This window comes from Podarcis pityusensis (genome assembly GCF_964106645.2).
Source record: "Podarcis pityusensis genome assembly, chromosome: 5".
NCBI lineage: Eukaryota > Metazoa > Chordata > Lepidosauria > Squamata > Lacertidae > Podarcis > Podarcis pityusensis.
In genome coordinates this window covers 87627026-87653223 of record NC_138032.1, presented here as the reverse complement: position 1 = coordinate 87653223, position 26198 = coordinate 87627026, and the positions used below count along the sequence as shown (strand labels likewise).

Genomic DNA, 26198 nt, shown 5'->3' with positions numbered 1-26198 from the left:
GCTGGAGCACTTATTTCTGGGTTTTTGGCATTTGGGAACCAAGGTGTTTGAGAACCAAGGTACCACTGTAATAATAACCTCCTTTCCCCAACCCATTCAGCCCTCTGATCCCTTAAACCAGGCATCCCCAACCTGTGGCCCTCCAGATGTTTTGGCCTACAACTCCCATGATCCCTAGCTAGCAGGACCAGTGGTCAGGGATAGTGGGAATTGGTAGTCTCAAAACATCTGGAGGGCTGAGGTTGAGGAAGCCTGGTCTTTATATACAACATGGATGAACAGAGGGGATGCTCATCAAATTTGCAAGTGACTAGGAGGGGTAGATAATGTTGCAGGAGACAGAATCAGAATTCAAAATGACCTGAACAGATTGGAGAACTGGACCCAAACTAACAAAATGAATTTCAATAAAATGTAAGGTTCTGTACTTGGGCAGGAAGAACCAGATGAACAAATTTAAGATGGGGGAAACCTGGGGCTTACTATCAGTACCTGCGAAAAGGATATAGGGATCTTAGTGGGGAACAAGGACCTGTTTATATCTGTTATCCAGCATGGCAGAAGGCCTAGTTTGTAGGCCTAGTTTGATGGTCTGTTAAAAAAAAAGGCACCAAGAAACTTCAGGTTGCTGAAAAGGTCTCATGTCATCTCCAGGTTGAACATAAAACCTATCCTCCACATGCAGCTGCTGGGTGACCTTGGGCCAGTCACACTTCTTTGAAGTCTCTCAGCCCCACTCACCTCACAGAGTGTTTGTTGTGGGGGAGGAAGGGAAAGGAGAATGTTAGCCGCTTTGAGACTCCTGAAGGGGAGTGAAAGGCGGGATATCAAATCCAAACTCTTCTTCTTCTTCTTCTTCATCCTATAGCTCTTTTTTATTTTTGTAGACAGTCCCAACATATTTTAGGCAAATTATACACTTGTAATAGATTGTGAATAATGACACCTCAGTTTCCCAAACTACTTGAAGAAAAGTACAAGTGTTTTGCTGGCTGCTCATCTGAAATTTTATTATTTCTATAATTTTATTATTTCTATAACACAATTTTCACCCTACCTTTGATCCAGGGCCAACCTACCATTGCCTGATGGAAAGGCAGTGGAGGAGGTCCTAACAACCTCTGCAAAGATGTATTCTCCTCTGTTTCTAGTTCTCTACAGCATCTTTCATTGTCACTTCCTATCTCTGTACCGTAAAATAAGTGAGAAATCAGTTCAGGTTGTAGTATTTTAAAAGCAAGAGGGTACCACCAGGCCACCCTTTTTGTGAAAGAATTTCAGAATAGCTCCCACTTGGGTAATGCTTGACTCTTCATGCATCCTTACCATCTACCTGACAAAGAAACAGAAGACTGGAATAAAAGAAGGCCGTAACTCAGCTGATACAACAAGAGGGAAGCAGTTATTGTGCCAGAGCAGTTTCACTCCCATTTGGCTCCAGAATATTTGCCAAAGGGCCTCTATATCGTGCAGAATGCATATCCTGGAGTTTTCCACTGAAGTCTCCTAAAATGAACTTCAAGGCAAAATTGTAAGCTGCTCCCAAATTCCACCTAGCCTGAAATTTGAGGCAGTTTTTGATGTTTGGGCAAAGTACTGAAGGGCTTTTTGAGGGAAACTAAACTTTCCTTCACAGAGGAGTTGCTTCATCTCCTTGTTCCTTCCGGCTGCCCTTTTCTTGAACTTTTCCAGCACCACAACATCCTTCTTGAGGTGAGGTAGCCAGAATTGTCTCCTGCCAACCTAGCAGTTCAAAAGCACCTCAAAGTGCAAGTAGATAAATAGGTACTGCTCTGGCGGGAAGGTAAACGGCGTTTCCGTGTGCTGCTCTGGTTCGCCAGAAGCGGCTTAGTCGTGCTGGCCACATGACCCGGAAGCTGTACACCGGCTCCCTCAGCCAATAAAGCGAGATGAGCGCTGCAACCCCAGAGTCGGCCACGACTGGACCTAATGGTCAGGGGTCCCTTTACCTTTACCTAGCCATAATTGTACACAGCATTTCAAGTGTGGTGTGACACCATGATGGTACTGGCAGAAATCTCAATGGCTAAAGTACTAGGAAATGGGAGCAGATTTCAGTCTTACTCCTCCCCCATCTTCTTAACATTTAAATCCCTGTTGACAAGAAGACTAGAAATTTCTCTTTGGAAATTTCAGAGAAACCAAGATTTCCCTGGGATGACCGGTTGATATTCCAGCAAAAATTTGGCATGTTAATGGCCCACCTGGCATTTTCAGTGGTCGAGTGCTGAGAAAGGGCAAATCCTCCAACATTTGCCTGATCAAACAGGAATGTGCTGATTACGAGAGCCAGCGATACTCTCCTCTCTCTCCCTCCACCCCAGTTTGTTATTGCTCCCTACTCCTCTTCCAGGTTCCTTCACTCTTTAAGCCTTTGAGAGGTGTGAAATATCTTCCCTTCCAAACCTTGATAAATACTAGAAGGGGGGAAAGGATGGGATGGGTTGATCTTTTCCTGAAAACCTGACAAGGAAGATCAGTCTTGAATAGCTTCAAAATGCTAGGACAAATAGCTTTTGGTCTCTTAACCCTCCGCAGCTTTGCAAAGTAAGACTTGGTCCCGCTCTTTCCCATTGCTGGGGCTTTAGCCAGCCTTTCAGACTGAAATCCTCTCGCTGGTGGCTGGGCAGATGGGATATCCAGGGTCTCTGGACTCGATTGGCCTAATGCTACAGCAGTTTAAGCAGTCTGTTTTACCAGAGATTATAGTTTCACTTACACAGAGCACCTGAAAAATGCTATGGTTTAGAAGGGATTAGAGCGGGGGGGGGGGGGAATTCAATGCTTTTTTAAAAAAAGAAATAAAGCAAGGAAGGAAGGAAGGAGCTGTGGAAACTGGTGTGCCCGAGGGCTGTGCAAACAAGGTTAGCCTTTGTACGCAGCACAAGGCATTTCTCTTTCACACTCATGTTGCTGCCATTTCCCAGTGGTCCACCTCCCCCCTCCCCAAAGTCGTCTTCTTGCCTTTCAGTCAGCATGGTCTGGCCCAAATGCAGCCCCGTCTAAAACTGAGCAAAGGTGCATCAGGGAGCCCAAACCTAAGTACGTGGTTTTGGAAGTTCAACGCAAGTTGCTTCCTGCTCTGGATTGCTCCTTACTCTTTTCCACCTGAACTCAAACCTCTGCACAATGCAACTGGTTGAATCCCAGTGGACTGGGGTGTCCTACCCTCCAACATTTCTCTGATAACTATTGTTGTTGTTGTTTAGTCGTTTAGTCGTGTCCGACTCTTCCACAGTTTGGTCAGACTCATGCTGGTAGCTTCGAGAACACTATCCAACCATCTCATCCTCTGTCGTTCCCTTCTCCTTGTGCGCTCCATCTTCCCCAACATCAGGGTCTTTTCCAGGGAGTCTTCTCTTCTCATGAGGTGGCCAAAGTATTGGAGCCTCAGCTTCACGATCTGTCCTTCCAGTGAGTACTCAGGGCTGATTTCCTTCAGAATGGATAGGTTTGATCTTCTTGCAGTCCATGGGACTCTCAAGAGTCTCCTCCAGCACCATAATTCAAAAGCATCAATTCTTTGGTGATCAGCCTTCTTTATGGTTCAGCTCTCATTTCCATACATCACTACTGGGAAATCCATAGCTTTAACTATATGGACCTTTGTTGGCAAGGTGATGTCTCTACTTTTTAAGATGCTGTCTAGGTTTGTCATCGCTTTTCTCCCAAGAAGCAGGCGTCTTTTAATTCATGGCTGCTGTCACCATCTGCAGTGATCATGGAGCCCAAGAAAGTAAAATCTCTCACTGCCTCCATTTCTTCCCCTTCTATTTGCCAGGAGGTGATGGGACCAGTGGCCATGATCTTCGTTGTTTTGATGTTGAGCTTCAGGGATGTCCTATTCAATCCTTATAATAATAATGTTATTATTTCCACCCCGCCCATCTGACTGGGTTGCCCCAGCCACTCTGGGCAGCTCCCAGCATATATAAAAACATAATAAAACATTAAACACTAAAAAACTTCTCTATACAGTGCTGCCTTCAGATATCTTCTAAAATATGTATGGTTACTTATCTCCTTGGTTCAGGGGTCACATAACTCCATGCCCTCCAACATTTATCCAGTGAAAATAGGGAGAGCCTAAGGAAAGGGGGGACATTCTGGGATCAAATCAGAAACTGGGGTGGCTTCTGTAAATTCTGGACTGTCCTTGGAAAATAGGGACATTTGGAGGGTCTGGGGTGTGTTGCTAGAGACATCCCTTCAGTTTTTGTTTAATAAAGCCATGCAGAAACTGGACACTGAAGTGAACAAGATAACAAAAGTGTTTGGAAAGCATGAGACAAAGAAAGGCTGAAGACTGTGTGCTAAAAGATTAGGGTGGAAATAATGGTTTAAAAAAAAGAAAAGAAAAACCACCCTCACCAAGGGTCCCCTTTGCTAAGAAAAAGAGCAGATGTTTATCAGAGCTTTTTAAAGGCCCTCTCTACCCTATGATTAAGTCACACTAGTTTTAACTCAGTTCTTTGTTTTGTGTCCTTTTAGCATCTCTGTAGCCTTATCTTTGAGATGATCTTTTTAAATGAAGGCTGTGATTTGTGGGTTCTCTTATCCTTGAAGATGTACCACTGAAAGAAAGTCATGCCAGAGCTTTGGTTGGAGGAAAGAGCTGGTGTCTACTGAATGTTTCCCATAAAAAATTTAGGCGGTCTATTACTATTTCTTTCACTCAGAATCCCTGCAGTTGGGTAGGCTTTCTCCTGCCCAGAGTAGTCACAACATGTGTCTAGTGGTATTGCAGTAAAGCCAGCAAGGAGAAGGAGCAGTAATACTTAATTCTGGACTTAATTCTGCTTCTAATGGGACAATTCCTTCTGGAAATAAACAAAAGCTTGCCTGCAGCTGTTTCTGAAGATGGGCCTTGTGTGCCGGTGAGAAAAACAAATGAATGGATAGTTCATCTTCAGGAGAAAAGTCTCACCCAACATATTTTAAACTTATTTTCCATACCAGAGCAATCTTGGCAAGTTTCCTCGAGCCTCAACTTTGGCTTCAATCTGGTTTTGCTCAAAACCATCTCTTAAATAACTTGTTTCTTCTTTCATTGGTTTAGCCTACAAAGCAGGAACTTTGCCACTTTGTTGCTAGAGACATCTTTCTTGGCTGGGCTTCAGATTTTTTTCAGACACATGCTGCAAATCACTTTATGTGTACTGTATTAAAAACAAAACCAGCGAGTCCTGTGACTCCACTAATATGCTTAGTTACACCTGAATGCTCTAGCTAGCCCATCATATAATTGTGGTATCCAGTAGTTGAAAGTGTGGGCTTCTACCCTATCTGTCCATGACTGTGGATGGACATTCTAATCCACATTAGCAATTCTGAATATAGCTGAACAGAGTACAAAACTGTGATCTTCTGTATCTGTGAACATGTCCTTGCCTTTCTTCCCAACCCACGCAAGTTAGTCTTAAAAATAAGGCATCCTCCATGCACCCTCATAGGGTTTTGTTTCTGCTTTTTTATTGGAAATAATTTCTTCCATAGTTTCAGGTGGATGCATGCATCCACAAAAGAACTGGGAACAATAACAACTTACAACCCAAAAAAGTTGTCACTTGCAACTGTCAACTCTGTGCCTGCGTCATTATTCTGCTTATGTATTTTAGTTTCTACATATTCCCAAGGAAGCTACTGCAACAATCCTGTGATCATTAAATTTCTTCTCTGCATCTCTGACTGAGCAAACTGAGCAAAAAAACACCTCTGTCCTAGCAGCTGTAGGAGAACAGTGGTTTTCATTTGCTTAAAACTCATTTCCCCTTCAATAGATGGCCTTAGCATCTTATGAGCTGATTTTAAAACACAGAAATGCAAACTGTAGATGAGAAATTGAATGTCTCATGCTGGGCAGCTTCTACATGCCTGGACCAAATGTAGAAATGCTCTTATACTGAGCAGAAGAACTGCAGCAACCATGTTTCCTGAAAGAACCAAAGATTTGGGTGAAGTTCTCCTTGTTACAGTGCAACCAACTAAAGAGAGGCAAACTTTACAAGCTTAAGAATTCTTCTCTCCCTTGGATTAAAATCTGAGCCGGAGAAGAATTGGTGGATCAGATCTCTCCTGTTTAATGTAATGGAGCTATGTCGGAGTGAGGGGTGAGCACATCTCCTGCAAAGCACTCCTGGGAGTGGGAAGCTCTCCAGCACATCCACTTTTTGAGCTCAGTTAGTTTGGAGGTGAGGGGGAGATGGGCTCCCACCGCTCCGGCAATTTCTCAAGCTGCTCTTTTAGTTTGTACAGGGGCAGATAAAAAGGCTTCAATCCTCAGAGAGTCTTATTCCTGATAGTTTCCAAATTAATCTTTTGAAAGCTCACCCATCTCTGTCAAGAACACTTGCTGTTATAGTTGTTTGTTGCGTATTTCATTATTAGCGTTTGTGGTGTTATGGGTGCAATCGTACAAAAGCAAACCTGCAAATAAAGGAAGCTGGATTACATGGGGCTGAATTTCCAGGATTGGGCTGCATATCGTAGAATCATACAACTGTAGAGTTGGAAGGGAGCACAACGGTCATCTAGTCCAACCCGCTGTAATGCAGGAATCTTCTGCCCAACATGGGGCTCAAACCTATGACCCCGAGATTAAGAGTCTCACGCTCCACCAACTGAGCTAACCTATATAATTAAAGACTTGTTGGCTTCGCAAAGTATATTACAATCCATACCCATTAATCCTTGCATAAAGCTGTGGAGTTGAGATTTAGGTTGCAATACTAGGTACATTTACCTGGCACAAAATCACTTTGAATTCAGTGCAACTTCTTTGCATAGGATAGGGCTGCATGGTTGCCCAATTCTGCTCCTGCCCCTATTGAACTGAATCAGATTTACTTCTGGGTTAGCATGTATACATGCTAACCCATGCATACAAGGGACGCAGGTGGCGCTGTGGGTTAAACCACAGAGCCTAGGACTTTCCAATCAGAAGGTTGGCGGTTCGAATCCCCGTGACGGGGTGCGCTCCCATTGCTTGGTCCCTGCTCCTGCCAACCTAGCAGTTCGAAAGCACGTCAAAGTGCAAGTAGTAAATAGGTACCACTCCGGCGGGAAGGTAAACGGTGTTACCGTGCGCTGCTCTGGTTTGTCAGAAGCGGCTTAATCATGCTGGCCACATGACCCAGAAGCTGTATGCCAGCTCCCTCGGCCAGTAAGCGAGATGAGCGCCGCAACCTCAGAGTCAGCCACGACTGGACCTAATGGTCAGGGTCCCTTTACCTTTACCTAGCATGCATACAATTCTAGCTGCATCGCTGATTAAAGCACATAGGGTTTTGTTTGTTTGTTTTGAACACAACAGGCGCCGTTGTAACTTCTGTTAAGGAAGGTACAGGTGCCTTTGTAGATGTAAGAAGAATGTTTATGTGCCAAACAACCTGCTACACCCAAATGCCACCTAGTGAGCTCGCAGCTGAGGTGCACTCTCTGAACTAGGAGCTTCCTTCCTTACAATTCACACCCTGAGCTACTGTACTGAAATCGGCTCTCCCTGCTTTTTCTCCTTGCTAGGTCGTGACATGGCAAGCACAACCTTGCCCGGCTACCCACCCCATGTTCCACCAACCGGACAGGGCAGCTACCCAACCTCAACTCTTGCAGGAATGGTGCCTGGTAAGTTCTTCTTGCTTTGACACATTTGTAACTGTTTCAGGTTTGATTAGATAGAAGAACAGTCTATTGCTTTTATTTTCAAATTTGCGTGGCAAGACCCCTCCCCCATGTGAAAAGAAGACACTGGACACATTATATAAGGTTAATGGGCATAAAAAGGCCACAACTTTATTGATTACAGAATTGAAAGGTATTGGCCTTAGGCATTGGCTCCTATCGACTACCCGGTAAGCAGGCCGGGAAGGGTTAACCACAAACCGTGGGAGTCCTGTTGAAGTACGCCAACTAGGATCCCACGGGTGTCACCGCTCGGGGGCGTGCCGGGGGCCCTTACCTCCCTAGGTTTCGGACAAGGCAACGCCCCCCGGAGTCCTCTACCGGACTACCCTTTCCAAGGGGGAAGGTGATGGCGCTTCCTTCCCCCCCAGTCATTTGCATAACAATAAACCCCTGCCAATGCCTAACCGCCAAATACTGTGAAGTTGTGACGATTGCTATGAGGTAGGCGAAAAAACCAAAAGGCTGACAGTGCGCCAACTTGGAAAAATTCCTACCAGGCCCCTTACGGCGACCAACCGGAGTCCATAGCAAGGTCAAAGCTAGCTAAGCCTAAAGGGTGGGTGGGATGGGAAAATATCCGCTCAGCTGGCGAGGGGGAAAGAGGGCGGTCCCTGGGCATACCTGGCCTTAAATAGGTCAGGCCATGCCTCCCCGGCCCGCCGATTGGCGGGTCAGGTCGCAGGCACCCCCGGGGATTCCCTGAGTCTCGCGGGGGCATAAAGGCCAGCCCCCGCATGTGGGAGGGGGTCGCCCGCAACGCCCTCTCCTCCTAAGGCGGAAATGGCTTTGTCTTATCTGGGCAAGGTGCTTGAGGGTGTGTTCATCAACCAGTTCAGAGTTTTCTTGGATGATACTGAAAACAGTTGGGAAAATTCGATTGGTAGAAAATATGGCAGCTGCTGCAAATGTTCTGAGTGGAGCCAGCAAGTCAAATCATTATTTCTCCAACCTTTTCAGGCTCCATTCAACTTCTTTGGCCTCTAAATGGCCTGAGACCAGAATATCTCAGGAACCGCATCCTGCGCCGAATGAGTCTGCTACACTAAGACACTTTTCTCTCTGCTCTTGGATGCATAACAGATGGGCACAAGAGTTTGGGCCTTTTCAGTGATGGTATCCAAAATTTGGAACAACCTTCCAAGAGAGGTCTGCTTGGCCCTATCAGTTATATTCTGGTGGGCAGCCAAGTTAGATCTGTCTCTTAGTGGTTTTGACTTTTGTTTTCAGGAGTGGCAGGCCTTGAAGTATTGAGGTCCTGGGCTACATCAGCCTTATAGGTCAAAACCAGCACTTGAATTGGGCCAGGAACTAATTAGTAGCCACTGTAGTCAGGCCAGCATTGGTTCCATGTGCTCCGACAGTCTAGACCCAGTCAGCAACCTGGCCATTGCATTCTGCACCATCAGTAATTCTGTATGAGAACTACTTTTTATCTAATCACCTGATGGGTCTCAGCGTGAGCCTAAGGCATACAGAGAGCTTGCACATTTTATTGCAAATAATCCACATACCTTGCATCTCCTTTCAGAGTTCACGAACTTATTTTTTAAAAGGCCAGCTCCCCTTTTTGCATTCGCAGGGAACAAAACTGCAACACGGAAAGGATTAATATGTGTGCCGGTTAGACGTATAGCTGTGTGCACACACTTCCAGACACTATTGCATTGCTGGCCAAGCTAGATTGCTACTAATAGCTCAGAATAGTTGGCTGATGGGAGCTAATGATTGGTAGGTAGATGGCAATCTCAGTGTGCTTGAACAGGATAATGGCCTCCTTTCCACCCCGCAAACTAAAAGGGAGGAAACTGGGGTAAGAATACATCTGATGACTAAGTGTTGGCTGAAGGAACTTTGAAGGTTCAGGGCTTTCTCTGGGGATCTGGTATTGGGTAGTAGATCTGCTGCTCATCGGAGTGCTTGCTGCTGTTTCCCTCCACTGTTTTGTGTGTGTGTGTGTGTGTGTGTGTGTGTATATAAGCTCTCTCACCCAAAGGAAACCACATCTGTAGAGTGATAGAGTGATGCCCTGGAACATCCCACTGTTTAGGGAAGTGGGGAACACACAACAAAACACAGACGCATCCTGGCATTATTGCTGGCAGGAGAGCATCTTGTGGGAATGTACATGGATCAAAACTGAAACAGCTTGGAAATACTGAGGAGCTGCCAGTCCTGAATACGAAACCTACATGTTTTGCATTAAGCATTCACATTGGCTTGAACAAAGTGAGGATTTAAATCATGGGAAAGCAGCAAACCATCAACAGGTTGGATGGCAACTTGTCTAGATGCTGATTATTATTATTATTTTTACTGAAAGAGATTCTTAAGGTACCTGTGAAGAAAAGAAGTCTTTTAAATAATAATAATTTATTATTTATACCCCACCCATCTGGCTGGGTTTCCCCAGCCACTCTGGGCGGCTCCCAACAGAATATTAAAAACACGAGAAAACATCAAACATTAAAAACTTCTCTAAACAGGGTTGCCTTCAGATGTCCTCTAAAAGTCAGATAGTTGTTTATTTCCTTGACATCTGATGGGAGGGCAGGCACCACTACTGAGAAGGACCTCTGCCTGGTTCCCTGCAATGTCACTTCTCGCAGGGAGGGAACCACCAGAAGGCCCTTGGTGCTGGACCTCAGCTGAATGGTGGGGGTGGAGACGCTTCTTCAGGTATACAGGACCGAGGTCATTTAGGGCTTTCAAAGTCAGCACCAACATTTTGAATTGTGCTTGGAAACATACTGGAAGCCAATGTTATATGGTCTTGGCGGCCACTCTGTCACCAGTCTATCTACTGCATTCTGGATTAATTGTAGTTTCCGGGTCACCTTCAAAGGTAGCCCCACACAGAGCGCATTGCAGCAGTCCAAGCGGGAGATAACTAGAGCATGAACCACTCTGGCAAGACAGTAGGGGTACTAAATTTTGAGGAGATACTTGGGGAAAGTCCTTCCTTCTGAATGATTGGCACCTGGATGGCACTCCCCGTCTCCAGGAGATAAATTTCTATTTCTGACATTTACCCTCATTTGCTATCGCTGTCCTAGAGATATTATGTAAGCCTGTTTCTGGAGCTAGGAGAAGCCTGGCTCCTCAGTTCCACCCTGAGGAACGGGGACACCACCGGTGAACCACATTGACCAGCAAAGTCCTATGAGGCTAGGTAAAGGTAAAGGGACCCCTGACCATTAGGTCCAGTCATGGCTGACTCTGGGGTTACGGCACTCATCTCGCTTTATTGGCCGAGGGAGCTGGCATACAGCTTCTGGGTCATGTGGCCAGCATGACTAAGCCGCTTCTGGCAAACCAGAGCAGTGCACGGAAACGCCGTTTACCTTCCCGCCGGAGCAGTACCTATTTATCTACTTGCACTTTGACGTGCTTTCGAACTGCTAGGTTGGCAGGAGCAGGGCCCGAGCAACGGGAGCTCACCCCAACCTTCTGATCGGCAAGTCCTAGGCTCTGTGGTTTAACCCACAGCGCCACCCACGTCCCACTATGAGGCTAGTGAAAGGGAATTTCTGCTGCTTGAAAATGGAATAGGAAGATGCTTTAGACTGAGTCTCAGACTCATAGTATTGTAGGAAGGGACCCTGAGGATCATCTGATCAGACCATTGAACCATCTAGCTCAATTAATTGTCTGGCAGCGGGTCTCCTGGATTTCAGAGACACTTCTCTCCCCTGTCTAGCTGGAGATGCTGAGTTTTTAAGCATGGAACTTCTGCATGCAAAATAGATGCTGCTGTGCCACTTGAATTACATCCCTTCCTGACGATCTGGGGTGGTGGTTCCTCAGGGCAGGCCTGTAATGTCCAGGGACCCTTTTGCTTTGTTATTCCCCAAAAGCCTGGCCTCCGCTTGCCTTTTGACTCCTTGGCAACGTTTACAGAACATCCCAGGCTTTGGCAGAAAAGCTTTGGGACCAGCCGAGAGAGCAGGTCACAGCCAGGGTCTGCTGTAAAGGGAGCAGTTAAACAGAATCCAGTGCTGATGAGGAAATTACATGTGTTTCATTAGTGATCGGGGAAGGAGATAGCTCAGTTCCTCTTGGTCACAGTTGAGCTCAAAAGCTCATTATCCTGCAGCACGTTTCCTTTCACTCCTCGTCAATAAACACCTTTCACACTCGCTGCTTCTCCCTCCCTGGATCCCCTTGACTGCTCTGGAGAGAGAGAAAGAGAGAGAGAGACGCTCTTTCTCCTCTACTTAACCTGCACTTCAGATTCACTGTAAACAGTTTAGGGTGACAATACAGATGGGAGAAGGGGGAGCAGCTGAGACTTCTTTTTACAGACACAGATAGGGCTTTGTGAAGAAACTCCTCTCTGACTTGGACAAGTCCCTGCACATGCTTTCCTTACAGGAGTGGGGGAAGAAATTCTGCACAATTTCCATTCTTTTGCAAAGCCACCCAATTTGCGCTCCCTGAAATGACGCGTAAGCCAAAACACAAAATTTGCACATTCGAAATTTGCACTTCTACGAATTTTGTGATGCAATTATCCAACAGGAAAAAGGGTACCATATTTTTTGCTCTATAAGACGCACCAGACCACAAGACGCACCTAGTTTTTGGAGGAGGAAAACAAGAAAAAAAATATTCTGAATCTCAGAAGCCGGAACAGCAAGAGAAATCGCTGCACAGTGAAAGCAGCAATCCCTCTTGCTGTTCTGGCTTCTGGGATAGCTGTGCAGCCTGCATTTGCTCCATAAGACGCACACACATTTCCCCTTACTTTTTAGGAGGGAAAAAGTGAGTCTTATAGAGCAAAAAATACGGTATATTAGAATCATAGAAATGTAGACTTGGACGGGACCCTGAGCGTCATGTAACCAACCCCCTAGAGGAAAGTGGGCAAAAAAAAATAAATGCACGTATTAGTGTAAACAATATACAAAATGCATAACTTTAGGGGGAACTGTTTGCATAAATGTGTCTACAAGGAGAAATGTGCACTGTGAAATGCTGGTTTTGAAACGACGACGACACTCCACAAACTAATTCAGAAATGTGGTGAATAGTACTTAAGACTGGAAAAATGAGAGAAATCAAAACTAATGAATTCATCCATCCCTAGGTGAGATTGAGCTTTCCTAGAAAATACAACATGCTTTATATATTAAGAACACCTTGAGGTTGTATCTAACACTGTATGAGCAGCATTCCACTCACACAGAAGGACTGCCCCTTCTTCTTCTCTCTCCACGGAACCCAAAATCTGCTCCAGAGGGTTCTCCCAACCGCTTGGAGCAGATTTTGAGGGTGTGCTGGTGGCTGCAGGAGGAGAGGAGAGCAGGGAGACGTCCCCTTGGGCAAGTGGAAGGGCAGCTTTGCACACAACCCTTTGAAACCACCCCTTCCCGCCAGCTCACAATTTGCGTCCATAGGACAGGCAGACCAAATCCTCTGAAACAGCACATCAGAAATAGATGCTTAACGTCTGCATTGCGTTAATCCACACAGGCAAAGCTGAAATCATGGTACAAAATCCCAGTACGTTTCCAAGCACAATTCAAAGTGTTGGTGCTGACCTTTAAAGCCCTAAAGGCCTCGGTCCAGTATATCTGAAGGAGCGTCTCCACCCCCATCATTCAGCCCGGACACTGAGGTCCTGCACAGAGGGCCTTCTGGCGGTTCCCTCACTGCGAGAAGCCAAGTTACAGGGAACCAGGCAGAGGGCCTTCTCGGTAGTGGCGCCCTCCCTGTGGAACGCCCTCCCACCAGATGTCAAAGAGAAGAACAACTACCAGACTTTTAGAAGACATCTGAAGGCAGCCCTGTTTAGGGAAGCTTTTAGTGTTTGATGTATTGCAGTATTTTAATATTTTTATGGAAGCCGCCCAGAGTGGCTGGGGAAGCCCAGCCAGATGGGCGGGGTATAAATAATAAATTATTATTATGGTGAAAGTGGGGAGATGGAGAAAGCACAAGGAAACAAGGGTAACAAGGAGAAAACTCACAAGTGTGGCTTCACGCTCCCCCTCTCCCTTGTTAGGCATTTGTCACAATTTTGCTCCCCCACCTTCAGTGTGAAACATACTTAATGAATGACTCACCCTTCCTTTGCTCTTTCCTAGGGAGTGAATTCTCAGGAAATCCTTACAGCCACCCTCAGTACACAACCTACAACGAGGCCTGGAGGTTCAGCAACCCTGCGTTACTAAGTGAGTATCTCTCTTGCATCCCCTTCCATCTCTTGCTCTCTCCTTCTGTTTGTCTCCTTGTTTTCTTTTCCTTATTTGTTTCTATTTCACCAGGGGGCTGGGGGGCTACATTCCCACATCCAAATGACTTCATCATTTAGCCATCAGCTCAGTTCCTTGTTCCTGGCAGTTAATAATTTGAGGATGACATGATCATTTATACAAATGAGGTACCTTTAGTTATTTCCCCCACTCCACTCCCCTGCTCACATCTCTATTTTACAAGGCTATTTATTTATTTATTTGAACAAGGTATATACATTGCTTAACACCAGAGTTTCTAAGCAGTGAACATTAAGGTTATAAAGAACATGCCGTTGGCAAAATCAATTAACAGAAAACCTATAAGACAATGGGCAGTGTTATATTATTATTATTATTTATAGCCCGCCCATCTGTTTGGGTTTCCCCAGCCACTCTGGGCGGCTTCCCACCGAATATTAAAAACAATACAGTGTCAGACATTAAAAACTTCCCCAAACGGTGTTTGATGGTATGGAAAAGAAATGGGACACAATGGCTTAAAAAGTTTAGTAACTTAGTAATAGTGAGATATTAATGATCCTGGAATAAACTATGACTATTACTAAGTTAGCAAAGCTTTTCAAAACCTGAAAATGGCAGGTAGTGGTGTTCAGACAGCCACCTACCTCAGTTTTAACAGGACCAAACTGGCTAGAAACAGGTTGTAGTCCCGTAAAAAGAGTAAAGGGGACCCTGACCATTAGGTCCAGTGGTGACCGACTCTGGGGTTGTGCGCTCATCTCACTCTATAGGCCGAGGGAGCCGGCGTTTGTCCGCAGACAGCTTCCGGGTCATGTGGCCAGCATGACTAAGCGGCTTCTGGTGAACCAGAGCAGCACACGGAAACGTAGTCCCGTAGAGTGTACTAATTCTGAAACTGTTTCTGGTAAACTGGTTCTGTAGGGTTTTGTAGCATTTCAGAAACCTGCAAAACCTAACTGACCAGAAAACAACAGAGATAACAACAGAAAAGAATGTGTGCAGCACTCATGCAACTTTCAGTTTTCCTAACAGCTATGTCTCCAGCTGCCCCCCCCCCCCCATTTTATAAAAGGCACGTGAAAAAAGAGGCTATGGAAATTCCTGTTGCAAAAGTTGGCCAATTTGACGGGACAGGGTGTGGCCTTCTGGACCACCATGATAACATACCCTCCAACATTTCTCCAATGAAAATAGGGACGTCCTATTCAAATAATAATAGCAGTAGTAGTACATCACCCATCTGATTGGGTTTCCCCAGCCACACTGGGCGGCTTCAAACATCTATAAAAACATAATAAAACATTAAACATTTAAAAACTTCCCTATATAGGGCTGCCTTCATGTGTCCAAGGTTGTACACTTACTTATTTCCTTGGCTCGGGGGGTTGCATAACTCCATACCTTCCAACATGTCTCCGATGAAAATAGGGGCATTATAAGGAAAAATGGGACATTCTGAAATCAAATCAGAAAGTGGGACAACTTCTGTAAATCCGGGACTGTCCCTGGAAATTAGGAGCACTTGGAGGGTCTGTTAGGATGAGTAGCTCCAGACTCCAGCATCGCTGCAATTTACTTAGGCAGGGCAAGTCTAGCCCTCCTACACAGTGGCGTAGCGTGGGGGGTGCAGGGGGGGCGGCCGCACCGGGCGCAACATCGGGGGGGCGCACTCACAGCTCTCTGCCCCTACCTAAAATCCACGGGTTAGGGGGCGCAAATTACTTGCCTTGCCCCGGGTGCTGACAACCCACGCTACGCCACTGCTCCTACAGACTGCTACTGGAAGACTCAGGAGTCAGACCAGATGAGGATTAGTTAGCCCTAGACCCAAGATGACCTGCAACATTCCCTCTCAGTACATCATGCTCTCTGGGCATTTTAGAGAAGCATTCATGCACAGGCAAAATAAATATTATTGAGTCCCTCCTGTGTAAGCACAGAACCCCAGAGGGTTTTATCCCACCCACTTTCCCACGTGAGCTCCCCTGTGTACTCGCAGCCAATTCCAAAGTATCCCCATCTCTGCATGCCTGAGATGAAGGCCTCACAGCTATTTACAGAGCCATTTATCCTAATATGAAACAGATTTGAGACAAGAGTCTTTAATTCTCACGGGGCTCTTTTCATTAGCTTCCATCTCTTTCCTGCATCTGATTAGCCCCTTGATCATGTAAACGCATCAGAAATTGAAGTGCGTTAAAAGCAGTTGTTTACTGACTGTGTAAAGAAACTCAAAGAGAAGGATATCTTCCACCTGCGAGGGTATTTCTCCAAAAAGCCACGGGTGTCTTACCTAGTTGATTTGGCTGTTTACTGAGCAACCTTTCTTTTCTCTGGTCCTACACTTACCCCCCTAAGAATCTGACCAGTTCCGCTGCACACATAGTAAGAACATAAGAACAGTCCCGCTGCATCAGAGCAAAGGCATATCTAGTCCAGCTTCCTAATGGGCAACTTAAGGCAGAGGGACTAGAAGCAATTCCATACTTTTGCTGGTTCAGGCCCTTCATACACCTTCCCCTTTGGGACACGGGTGGCGCTGTGAGTTAAACCACAGAGCCTAGGACTTGCCAATCAGAAGGTCGGCGGTTCAAATCCCCGCAATGGGGTGAGCTCCCGTTGTTCGGTCCCTGCTCCTGCCAACCTAGCAGTTCGAAAGCACATCAAAGTGCAAGTAGATAAATAGGTACCGCTCCAGCGGGAAGGTAAATGGCGTTTCCGTGTGCTGCTCTGGTTCACCAGAAGCGGCTTAGTCATGCTGGCCACATGACCCGGAAAGCTGTCTGCGGACAAACGCCGGCTCCCTTGGCCTATAGAGCGAGATGAGCGCGCAACCCCAGAGTCGGTCACGACTGGACCTAATGGTCAGGGGTCCCCTTTACCTTTACACCTTCCCTTCAAGTCCCCTAAAATTGACTGCTTAAGCAAGATGCTGCGCTCCACTTCTCAGTACTTGTAATACAAAACTGGCAGGTGCAGACATGTCCTATACATAGAAGCATAGAATTCTAGAGTTGGGTGGGACCCCAGGGGTCATCTAGTCCAACCCCCTGCAATGCAGGACTTCTGCCCACAGCCATCCCTGGGTGGGCTTGAACTACCAGCCTGGCTAACAGCCAGACACACTGATCCATTGCACCACATGTTACAGGTTTGTGCTCTTCTGTTGTTGCAAAAATCGCCCTTGCCCTTAGCAGCAGCCAACAGCCCTTTTGTAAAATATGCCACACTTTTTTACAAACTCCCCCTTTCCCATCAGTTTAATCGCTGTCTGCTTTGCAGCTTTGTTTTAAAGGCCTACCCCCTTTCCTCCCCTGATTTTCAACACCCCTGAATATTTAGCAGGGCTGAATATTTAACACGATATAAAGAAGGCTATGTACCATTTCTTTAATTTAAAAAACCAGATCAGTATTTCTCCTCCCTGGAGTGGACCAGGCAGCCCAGGTATTTTGGAAGCTTGAAGCTCAGTAAGCTCACAAAGCGAGTAAAGTTTTCAGCACCCTAACATTCCTTACAAAACATTCTGAATTGTAATTGTGGTGGATCAGCGGAGAGGGTTCCAAATCTGACATTTAGCATCTGTGAGGTGCTTTTTGGGAAATATTCCTATGAATGCAGGCAAATGACAATTGCTACACGAGGAATCTAGGCAGGGGTACCAACTTGAATAAATATTGTGGGGCCCAATATTTTGCCCCACCTAATCAATCACAAGACGCATACCATTTGAATGGCAATGTCCATCAACTTGGACCGACCCCCTCAAATATTTTACTGGGAGGCCAAAGGGACCTCGGCCTCTAGGAGTTGGCGCCCATGAATCTAGGTTATCCTCCTGAAGAGCATCTAACTGGAATCCAGAACGCAGCTGCTGCATCAGAACTCTTTCTGTGTGACTAGCACTATGTACTGTATTTTTTGCTCTATAAGACTCACTTTTTCCCTCCTAAAAAGTAAGGGGAAATGTGTGTGCGTCTTATGGAGTGAATGCAGGCTGCGCAGCTATCCCAGAAGCCAGAACAGCAAGAGGGATTGCTGCTTTCACTGCGCAGCGATCCCTCTTGCTGTTCTGGCTTCTGAGATTCAGAATATTTTTTTTCTTGTTTTCCTCCTCCAAAAACTAGGTGCGTCTTGTGGTCTGGTGCGTCTTATAGAGCGAAAAATACGGTAATTTAGCAAATGCAGGTTCTCTGTTCTTTATATTGGCCACTAATGAGTCCCCATCCTTGGGTTTCTGTCTCTAATTCCTTTTAATATGCCTCTCTCTTTCGCTCTCTCTCTCTTTCTCTTCCTTTCTTTTCTTATTTTATTTTACTGTATGTCCTTTCAATCAGTCCATTCTTCTCCTGTGTTAACTTTCAGGTTCCCCTTATTATTATAGTGCCACATCCCGGGGCTCCGCACCTCCCACTGCTGCCGCTGCCTATGACCGCCACTAGTTACCATGGAAACCACATGAAACTGCAGGGTGACAGCCTAGGCCTCCATATTGTACCTGTCTGATGAACATTCTGCGCCACTCGGAAGGATGAAGAAAACTTTCTCCGTGTCCCTCGCCTGCCCCTTCTGCCCCCTCCGCCCTCTTTCAGACTGCAGAAACGTACTGGAATACCGCACATTTGAGAACTTCATGCCCCTTGTAACCCAACCAAGCTACTTCACTGGATTGATGGCAAAAGCAGGCCTGCGGCCAGTGCTCCTGCTCCTGTCGCTATTGCCACTGCAGTACTTCAGACCACCCCACACAAATTGTTCCTCGGCTCTCTAGCCTTCCATGCGAGGCTTCCCAAACCTCTTAAGCCTGAGGGGAATCTGAGCAATATATAGCGTGCACTGTCGTCTTTTGGGAGTGGTCTGGACAGAAGGTAACGAAGGAGAGAATGCTGCGTACAAACTCATTGTTCTCCCCCAAGAGATCGTCTGTGAAAAACATCTCTGCATGATAAGCGACGGTTCCCAGAAGCCAGAGGGGACCAACTCTGGCTCGGTCTAGCAAAGGGGGAAAAGACCTGTGTCATCCTCTCTGTGTGTCCGACAAGGGTTGTTTTGTGTGACCCGTTTCCCTCCCATTTCCTCCATAGGTTGGTTGAATAAGGCCTTGGTTTCCTTACCGTTCCATCCGAAGAACGACTGCGTCCGATGTCATAACCTTACGGGCTGGAGTTGGGATGGCAAGTCTCTCACACACATGCACACACACACCTACAGTCAAGTCAGACAGGAGGATGGAGCGATGTCAACCCGCTGGCAAAATCAAGAACTATATAAATAGATATATAAATATAACTGTTTTTAATGCTTTGTCCTGAAGGTCTGTAAAAAAACACAAAAAAAGAAGGGGAGGGAAATGAACAAATCCCCCCCGTTTTCTAAAAATCAAAAAGTCCTGGCAAAAACAAGCTGAAATAGCTCCCCAGCCTGAACGGCAGACATGAAGAATAATTCTCCCTTTTCATTCCTAGGTTTCATTCTTTTTCTGTTACGCGCCGGAGTTGTTACATGCATGGCGGCGAGGAGTGCAAGTGTATTCTGTGGGGGAACTTGTTCACCTAATACACAACTCCAGCAAGATTTATGAAGGAAAAAGCTTAAATCCCCCAGCGACTGGTGTGCCACATTTCATTAATCACTGCTGAAGGGGTAGAAACATTTCGGGCATGTGACACTGGACAAAAACAATTCCAGACTAACTGGGAATGTTTTCTGGTTCTCTGTCCTTCCATTTCTGCTATACCAATATGGACTAGAGTTCTGGGGTAAGGGGGGGGGGGTGTTTCTACTCTCCATGGAGCTGTAGTACTCTGAAATAGTGGCATACAGCAAAAAGCAGGTGTTTTATCCTTGAACCTCAAGCTTGTTTTAACTGAGTCTTACATCAGTCAGCGCAGCAGCTTCCCTATTCCTGGGGGCTGTTCATTTCCTTGTTTCTGCATGCCTAAAAACTGAGCAGAATTTGAATTTCTAAGAAGTTCACTCTTTTTTAATTTTAAGGCTAATTTCCTGTCTTTGTGGACCCATAGATGAAAACACGCAGTTACCATTCTTATAAAAGGTTGCTGCAGCAGAGAGGTGGGATCCTGCATCACTCTCCATCCTCTTATCTTGGCATCCGCTTTAAGTTCCGTAAGCAGCGCTCGTCTCCTCTTGCGACCACACCATGAAATATCCTATGGTTAAAAAATCCCAAATTATGCAAACTCTCAAAATGCCAGGATCAAAAATAAACATGCAGATTGGAGCCATTTCATGCAGAAAGGCACATCTGCATTAACTGACGGTTTACAGACATTGTTTTTGCATGTGGAATTTGCAGCAGGGTTGGCTGTGAAGGGTGACATTTAAGCAGAAGATGGCAGAACAAAATTTGCTCACATTTTATATTTCATAAATCTGGTATGTGGTGAGCAGTTATCAACAGGGGAAAGGGAAAGCATTCATGGGGCGAACACAACATCCTCCTCCAGTTTACATCTCCAGAAGGCAGAGTGCGGACCAAATTTCAAACTAGTGTAAAGCAGAAGGTTTTTAGCCCTGTTTTCTTTTTCTAAATTGCCATATCCGAGGGGAAATAAGAGATCTCTGTATTTGGGGCAATACTTTTGCTTTATAAACCCCTTTTATAGGGATCAACAAAGCATGTTGATCGCCAGGAATTCCAATGGCGCCTTTCCATTTTTCTCTGTAACCTGCTTGCCCCAGGTGAATTGACCAACTCTCTTTTAATTCACCTATATTTGTCTGAGACGATTCAAACAATTGTTTGCTTGTCACAGACACAAGAACAAGCTTTTATGTTCCAGGCCTACGGAAGTTACCTATATCCACATCTGTGCTATATACTGTATGCCATTAACACCCCCAAATTATAAGGTTGTAGCAGGAAATCATTCTGTAAATATACCTGCTTTTTTATCTCATCCAGTGCACACAAAGAAATATTGGGCAAACAGAAACTTTCAGTGCTTCCTCAAACCTCATCCCAAATTCAGCTTTATCCAGCTAGGGTCCCTACATCGCTCAACAATTTAAACACACACATACACACCAGTTGCTCATACCTGTATTTATGACTCTGTTTGGGGAACGGCACATGTACTATTGCCCATTTGACTAGTGTTAAATGTACCCCAGAATGTCCGGGAAGAAAAATAGCTAACTGGGTCAACTGAAAACTTGTTAGGTCCTTGAAGCCCCAACTTTGGCTATCCCAGAAAAGTGAGAGTATAAGAACAGAAAAACACAAATAAAGGAAGATGCAACTGAGATTAGTCATGGTCTTTTACTTACACTGGTAGAAAAGAAGGGGAATATGTGTCTGTCCATAGCCACTGGCTTGATTTGGGGCCCGCTGACATAGATAATGTTACCTTGATTTTGATTTGGCCTGGCATGATCATAAAGAGAGTAAGCAATTCTATTTGGAACATCCTATGCAAAAGACTACTAGGCTGAGTCTTAGTCTTTCCACCTTGTCTTCTGAAGAGCCACCTGCAAATGTGTATTACATTTGCCAAAGAATTTCTTGTGTTGGCCCCTGCTGTTTTGAGTTACAGTTGGTGGGTTGCATTGTAAAGCAGTATTATAGTTAAGTTTAGTAACCGACAAGGGGGATTTACGTGATGATATTCTACGGAAGACAACCATCAATATTCATATAGATTCAACTGGACTGGACAATGCGGGAAATGCAAAAATTATTTAATATTTTGTTATTTGCGGGGGGAAATTTGCTGCTTTGTAGGAAGATGATGTTTGTAATGTGAAGGCAATTCCTCTTGTATATAAGCCCATTCTCCATCTTCATCATGCTAGTGATTGAAACAGGCTCACCTCATCGTGTAGATAAAAGAACGCACCGTCTGTACTGTTCGAATCGCATTGTGCTCACTGAAAACAAAGCTCTGTGTTCAATAAAGCACAGCACAAACTCGGACTCTGTGGGAACAAACAAGCCTGACAAGGCCTTTTCCCTGGCAACCTCCAGCAGCCCCCCCCCCCCAAAAAAGTGGTTGACTTTACCACTACTCTCTTTTTTTAATAAAATAAAAAAACCTAAACAAAAAAATTGAAAAGGCAGGGAAAGAAAAACACACAAAAAAAATTGAATGGGGGAAAATATTCTCTATGCAAAAGAAAAAAATATAAAAAAAATGTTAGCATCTTTTGCATTTCTGCCCATGTGTCCTGATTCCTCTACTTTTGCTGCCATGGTATATTTCTCCATTGCTCTCCCTATGGTTTTGCTCCCCTTCCACAGAGGGCTGTCTGATGGCCAACGCAAATAGGTGAATTGAAGACTTTGGAGGGGTTTTTTCCCCCTTGGGACCTTATTTGGGCATGCTGTGCCGCCTTGTGCTTTCTGTTTCCCCAGCTGTACAATAGGAATAAAAAGAAAACACCCTAACCTGGTGGGGTGTTGTGATTCTTTGCTTGCTAGTATCGCCTGAGTATTTGGACACCTTTGGAGAGAAATCTCGGGGGATGTTTCGGGTTGGCAACCAATATTACCCTCTGTTATCTCCCTCTCGTCCGCCTTGTCATGTTGTTCTTTCATTTAACTGGCCTCTTCAGCGGCATCTCCTCCCTAAATTCATCCCAGGTAGAAAAAGGAACAACCTTGACCGCATCTACTTTTCTGTGTTGGGGGACAGGATCCCAGAAGCTCTTGCCACTGACATAGTCCACAGGGAATATGAACCACAGCCTTCTTTACGACAACCAGGAATGGCTCAGCTACAGAAAGGGGGAAGCGGGAGGGTGGGGGAAGTTTATAGAATGGTAGGGATGGGAGGAGCAAGACAATTTCTGTTGCAACAGACATCTTGGGTGATCTGTAAGTGTTCTTTAAAAGAATAGTGTCTTTAGTGGTGATGAGCCCTCGTGGAGAGACAGGGCTGTTGCATGTTTTCTCGCCCATGGATAGTGACAATTAAAATACAGAGGAAAAGATTCTGAACTAATCACAGACCAATGTGAAGCTATTAAACTGTCAAAAAACAAAAACAAAAAAACCAAATGACACTCTTATCTCCTCTTGAGTCTTCCTTTAAAGAAAATCTGAAGTATTTTCTCGCACTGAACTGTCTAAAATCATTCATAACCTTTGCGGTAAGAGCACTTACACATGGTGGCTTGGTTTATTTTGGGGATAAGGTAAAGGGACCCCTGACCATTAGGTCCAGTCGCGGACGACTCTGGGGTTGTGGCGCTTATCTCACTTTATTGGCCAAGGGAGCCGGCGTACAGCTTCCGGGTCACGTGGCCAGCATGACTAAGCTGCTTCTGGCAGACCAGAACAGCGCATAGAAACACCGTTTACCTTCCTGTCGGAGTGGTACCTGTTTATCTACTTGCACTTGACATGCTTACAAACTGCTAGGTTGGCAGGAGCAGGGACCAAGTAACAGGAGCTCACCCCATCGCGGGGGTTCAAACCGCCAACCTTCTGATCAGCAAGCCCTAGGCTCTGTGGTTTAGACCACAGTGCTGGAAAGACAAATGTGAGTTACATAGCAACTTGGAACCAGTACTATATTTCTAGAAAAAGAGGTGCCATGGACCCTCCGTTGTTATCTCAGAATGGCAATGTTGCCCACCTGAAAGGTGCCAGAGCTCCAGTGAGCTCCTGCTGGGGAAAAAGGCCTGCTTGGAACTAAACTAATTTGGATCCTACCCACACATGTTTCTGCCCATTTTGTTTCCACACATTTTAGGGCGCAGAGTGATGAAACTAAGAAAGGAAGAACCACGACTGCTAGGACCTTCTGTCCATGTCACCCTCCAAGCTGTTGCATCTCCACCTGGCCATTCTTCATTTCTTCATTTTTATTTCTTATCTGCCCAAAACCAACCAATTTCTTTTTGTGTCAGCCTGTGACATAGAGACCCATAGCTTGCTTATCTCTGTTTGCTCACTTCCTCCCAACCCAGCCTTGGCACAAGAGAATACAAGTGTGATAGTCAACGCTAGTCTTTTCTGAGCAGTGCTATTTTTGCTGGAAAAGATGCTCTGGAGCTCACCATGAACGCCTCTCTTATAATGGCAATGGTGCCTACCTGAGAGGTGCCGGAACTGAGTTCCAGCTGTGGGGGGGAAAGCCCTTACTCTGAGCAGACCCACTGAAGTTAATGGACATGACTAGCTTGGGTTCATTAATTTTAAAGGGCCTATTCTGAGTTGAAAACAAACCATAGTTTTAACCACAAATTTAAGTGGGTGGGCAGCCCAACTCTAGAAGGTCTAAGCAGTAATATATATATATTTAAGGCAGTGCTATTTGTGCTATTTTAGATGCTTCATGAAAGTTTCAAAGGCAAGAGGACTGGAATATTGGTGGACCAAAGGTAGGGCTGGGAAGGAAAGGAGGGAGTCTAAACTTTGTATAGTTACTTAACTCCTTGGCTCGGGGGTCACACAACTCCACACCCTCCAACAGTTATCTGGTGAAAATAGGGACATGCTAAAAAAAAAGCGGGACATTCCAGGATCAAATCAGAAACCGGGATGGCTTCTGTAAATCCGGGGCTATCCCTGGAAAATAGGGAGACTTGGAGCGTCCGAAGCTCTGTCGTGCAAATGCAACAAAAAGGCCTTTGTTGCCACTATTCCTGCCACAGTACAGACCTGGAAATGAGCTCCATGCTGCGTTTAGGAAAATTAAGCCCAGAGTTTCTGCCCCTTGCTTTGCACTCAACACCCTAGCCATCATTAACCAGGAAGCAAGCCTCTGAAAGGTAGTTGGAAAGTTTGTATATAGAGGCAACCTTGCTAATCAGTAACTCATTCTAGAGATCACCTAGGCTGGGGGGGCAACAAATGTGGTGCTCTGCAAATGTTGCCATTGCCAACAGCCTCTGCCACCATGGCCAGGGGGCAAGGGATGGGCATTGTAGCCCAACAACAACTAGAGCTGTGTTTCTCAACCTTGGGTCCCCAGATGTTTTGGGACTACAACTCCCATCATCCCTGAGCTCTGGCCTTGCTAGCTAGGGATGATGGGAGTTGTAGGCCAAAAAGATCTGGGGACCCAAGGTTGAGAAAGGCTGATCTAGAGGGTCCACAATGACTTCCCCTCTCCAAAGCCACCAGCAAAGCAAAGGATAAAGGTAAAGGGACTCCTGACCATTAGGTCCAGTCGTGGCCGACTCTGGGGTTGCGTCGCTCATCTTTCTTTATTGGCCGAGGGAGCCGGCGTACAGCTTCCGGGTCATGTGGCCAGCATGACAAAGCCGCTTCTGGCAAACCAGAGCAGCGCACGGAAACGCCGTTTACCTTCCCACTGGAGCGGTACCTATTTATCTACTTGCACTTTTATGTGCTTTCGAACTGCTAGGTTGGCAGGAGCAGGGACCGAGCAACGGGAGCTCACCCCGTCGCAGGGATTCGAACCGCCGACCTTCTGATCGGCAAGTCCTAGGCTCTGTGGTTTAACCCACAGCGCCACCCGTGTCCAATGGCCAAATCTTGAAAACTGTTGGGTCTACGATTCTTCATGACCACATTAGCCTCCCAGCCCCCATGGAGGCTATAAGCTACAATGGGTCACATTTGTAAAGAACCAGTCTGATATAGGGACACACAGATGCAAATCCCTGGCAGGGGAGAAAACTAGACTTTATTTCACCCGTGTCAAAGACCCAGTTTCATGCACACACCTTACACACATTTGCATACACACAAGCAGGGAGCTTCAATGCCCCCTCTCTGGAGGCAAAAAAACCTGGCTAGCCCCTCTGTGCCTATGTCCCTGATCCCTTGGTAGCCATTAAACTCACCTGGTAAATGACTGTCTAATGCAATTAGAGTGTAGTGAGGAAACAGAGGCAAGAGAGCCTGCTACCCTGCATTCATTTCAGAAACTGTGGTGCAAAAATGTAATTAAGAAATTTAGATGGTAATGGCACTCCACCATAGCTATCAAAGATGTTACCACCACATCTAAAGCTCTCCATGTGAAGTACTGGATACAGATAAAATTAATTTTTGCATTCCTTCCCTCACAAACTAACAGCATGATGTTGCACCCTTTATTTTAAAGTAGTATGAATTGCAGTTGTCGAGAATCCAATTGTTCCACTGAACAGTAGATTGGAAACAAGATTTTGCATTCATTAAAATACAATCTGGACGAGAGCCTGATCTTAACCTTTAACACTTAGAGGGGGAAAGTGTTCACACAAGCAGTAAATATTGAAACTAGAGCTGTCAAGGACTTTGTTTTGTTTTTTGTTGATTAACCACCTCACTTTACCTTACTAATGAATTCATGAACC

General features: G+C 45.6%; 1 protein-coding gene and 1 long non-coding RNA gene across 11 annotated transcripts in view; one reads left to right on the top strand and one right to left on the bottom strand.

Annotated features, from left to right (window-relative positions):
• The window catches only part of PAX2 (paired box 2), a 147747-nt gene extending 128526 nt beyond the window's left edge, over positions 1-19221 (top strand). For 5 of the 10 annotated variants that reach the window (XM_081005588.1, XM_081005590.1, XM_081005586.1 and 2 more), the window contains 3 exons: positions 7543-7644; positions 13791-13877; positions 19007-19221. In XM_081005588.1, the coding sequence (XP_080861714.1) occupies positions 7543-7644; positions 13791-13877; positions 19007-19197 (380 nt within the window). In that variant the 3' untranslated portion in view covers positions 19198-19221. Of the gene's footprint in view, positions 1-7542; positions 7645-13790; positions 13878-18287 lie in introns of all 10 variants that reach the window. The other 5 variants (XM_081005591.1, XM_081005585.1, XM_081005587.1 and 2 more) reach the window with 3 other exon arrangements.
• The window catches only part of LOC308477272, a 27485-nt gene continuing 20346 nt past the window's right edge, over positions 19060-26198 (bottom strand). The window contains exons 3-4 of the long non-coding RNA XR_013986426.1: positions 19964-20092; positions 19060-19185 (exon numbers count right to left, since the gene is read on the bottom strand). This is a non-coding gene — a long non-coding RNA (uncharacterized lncRNA). The remainder of the gene's footprint in view (positions 19186-19963; positions 20093-26198) is intronic.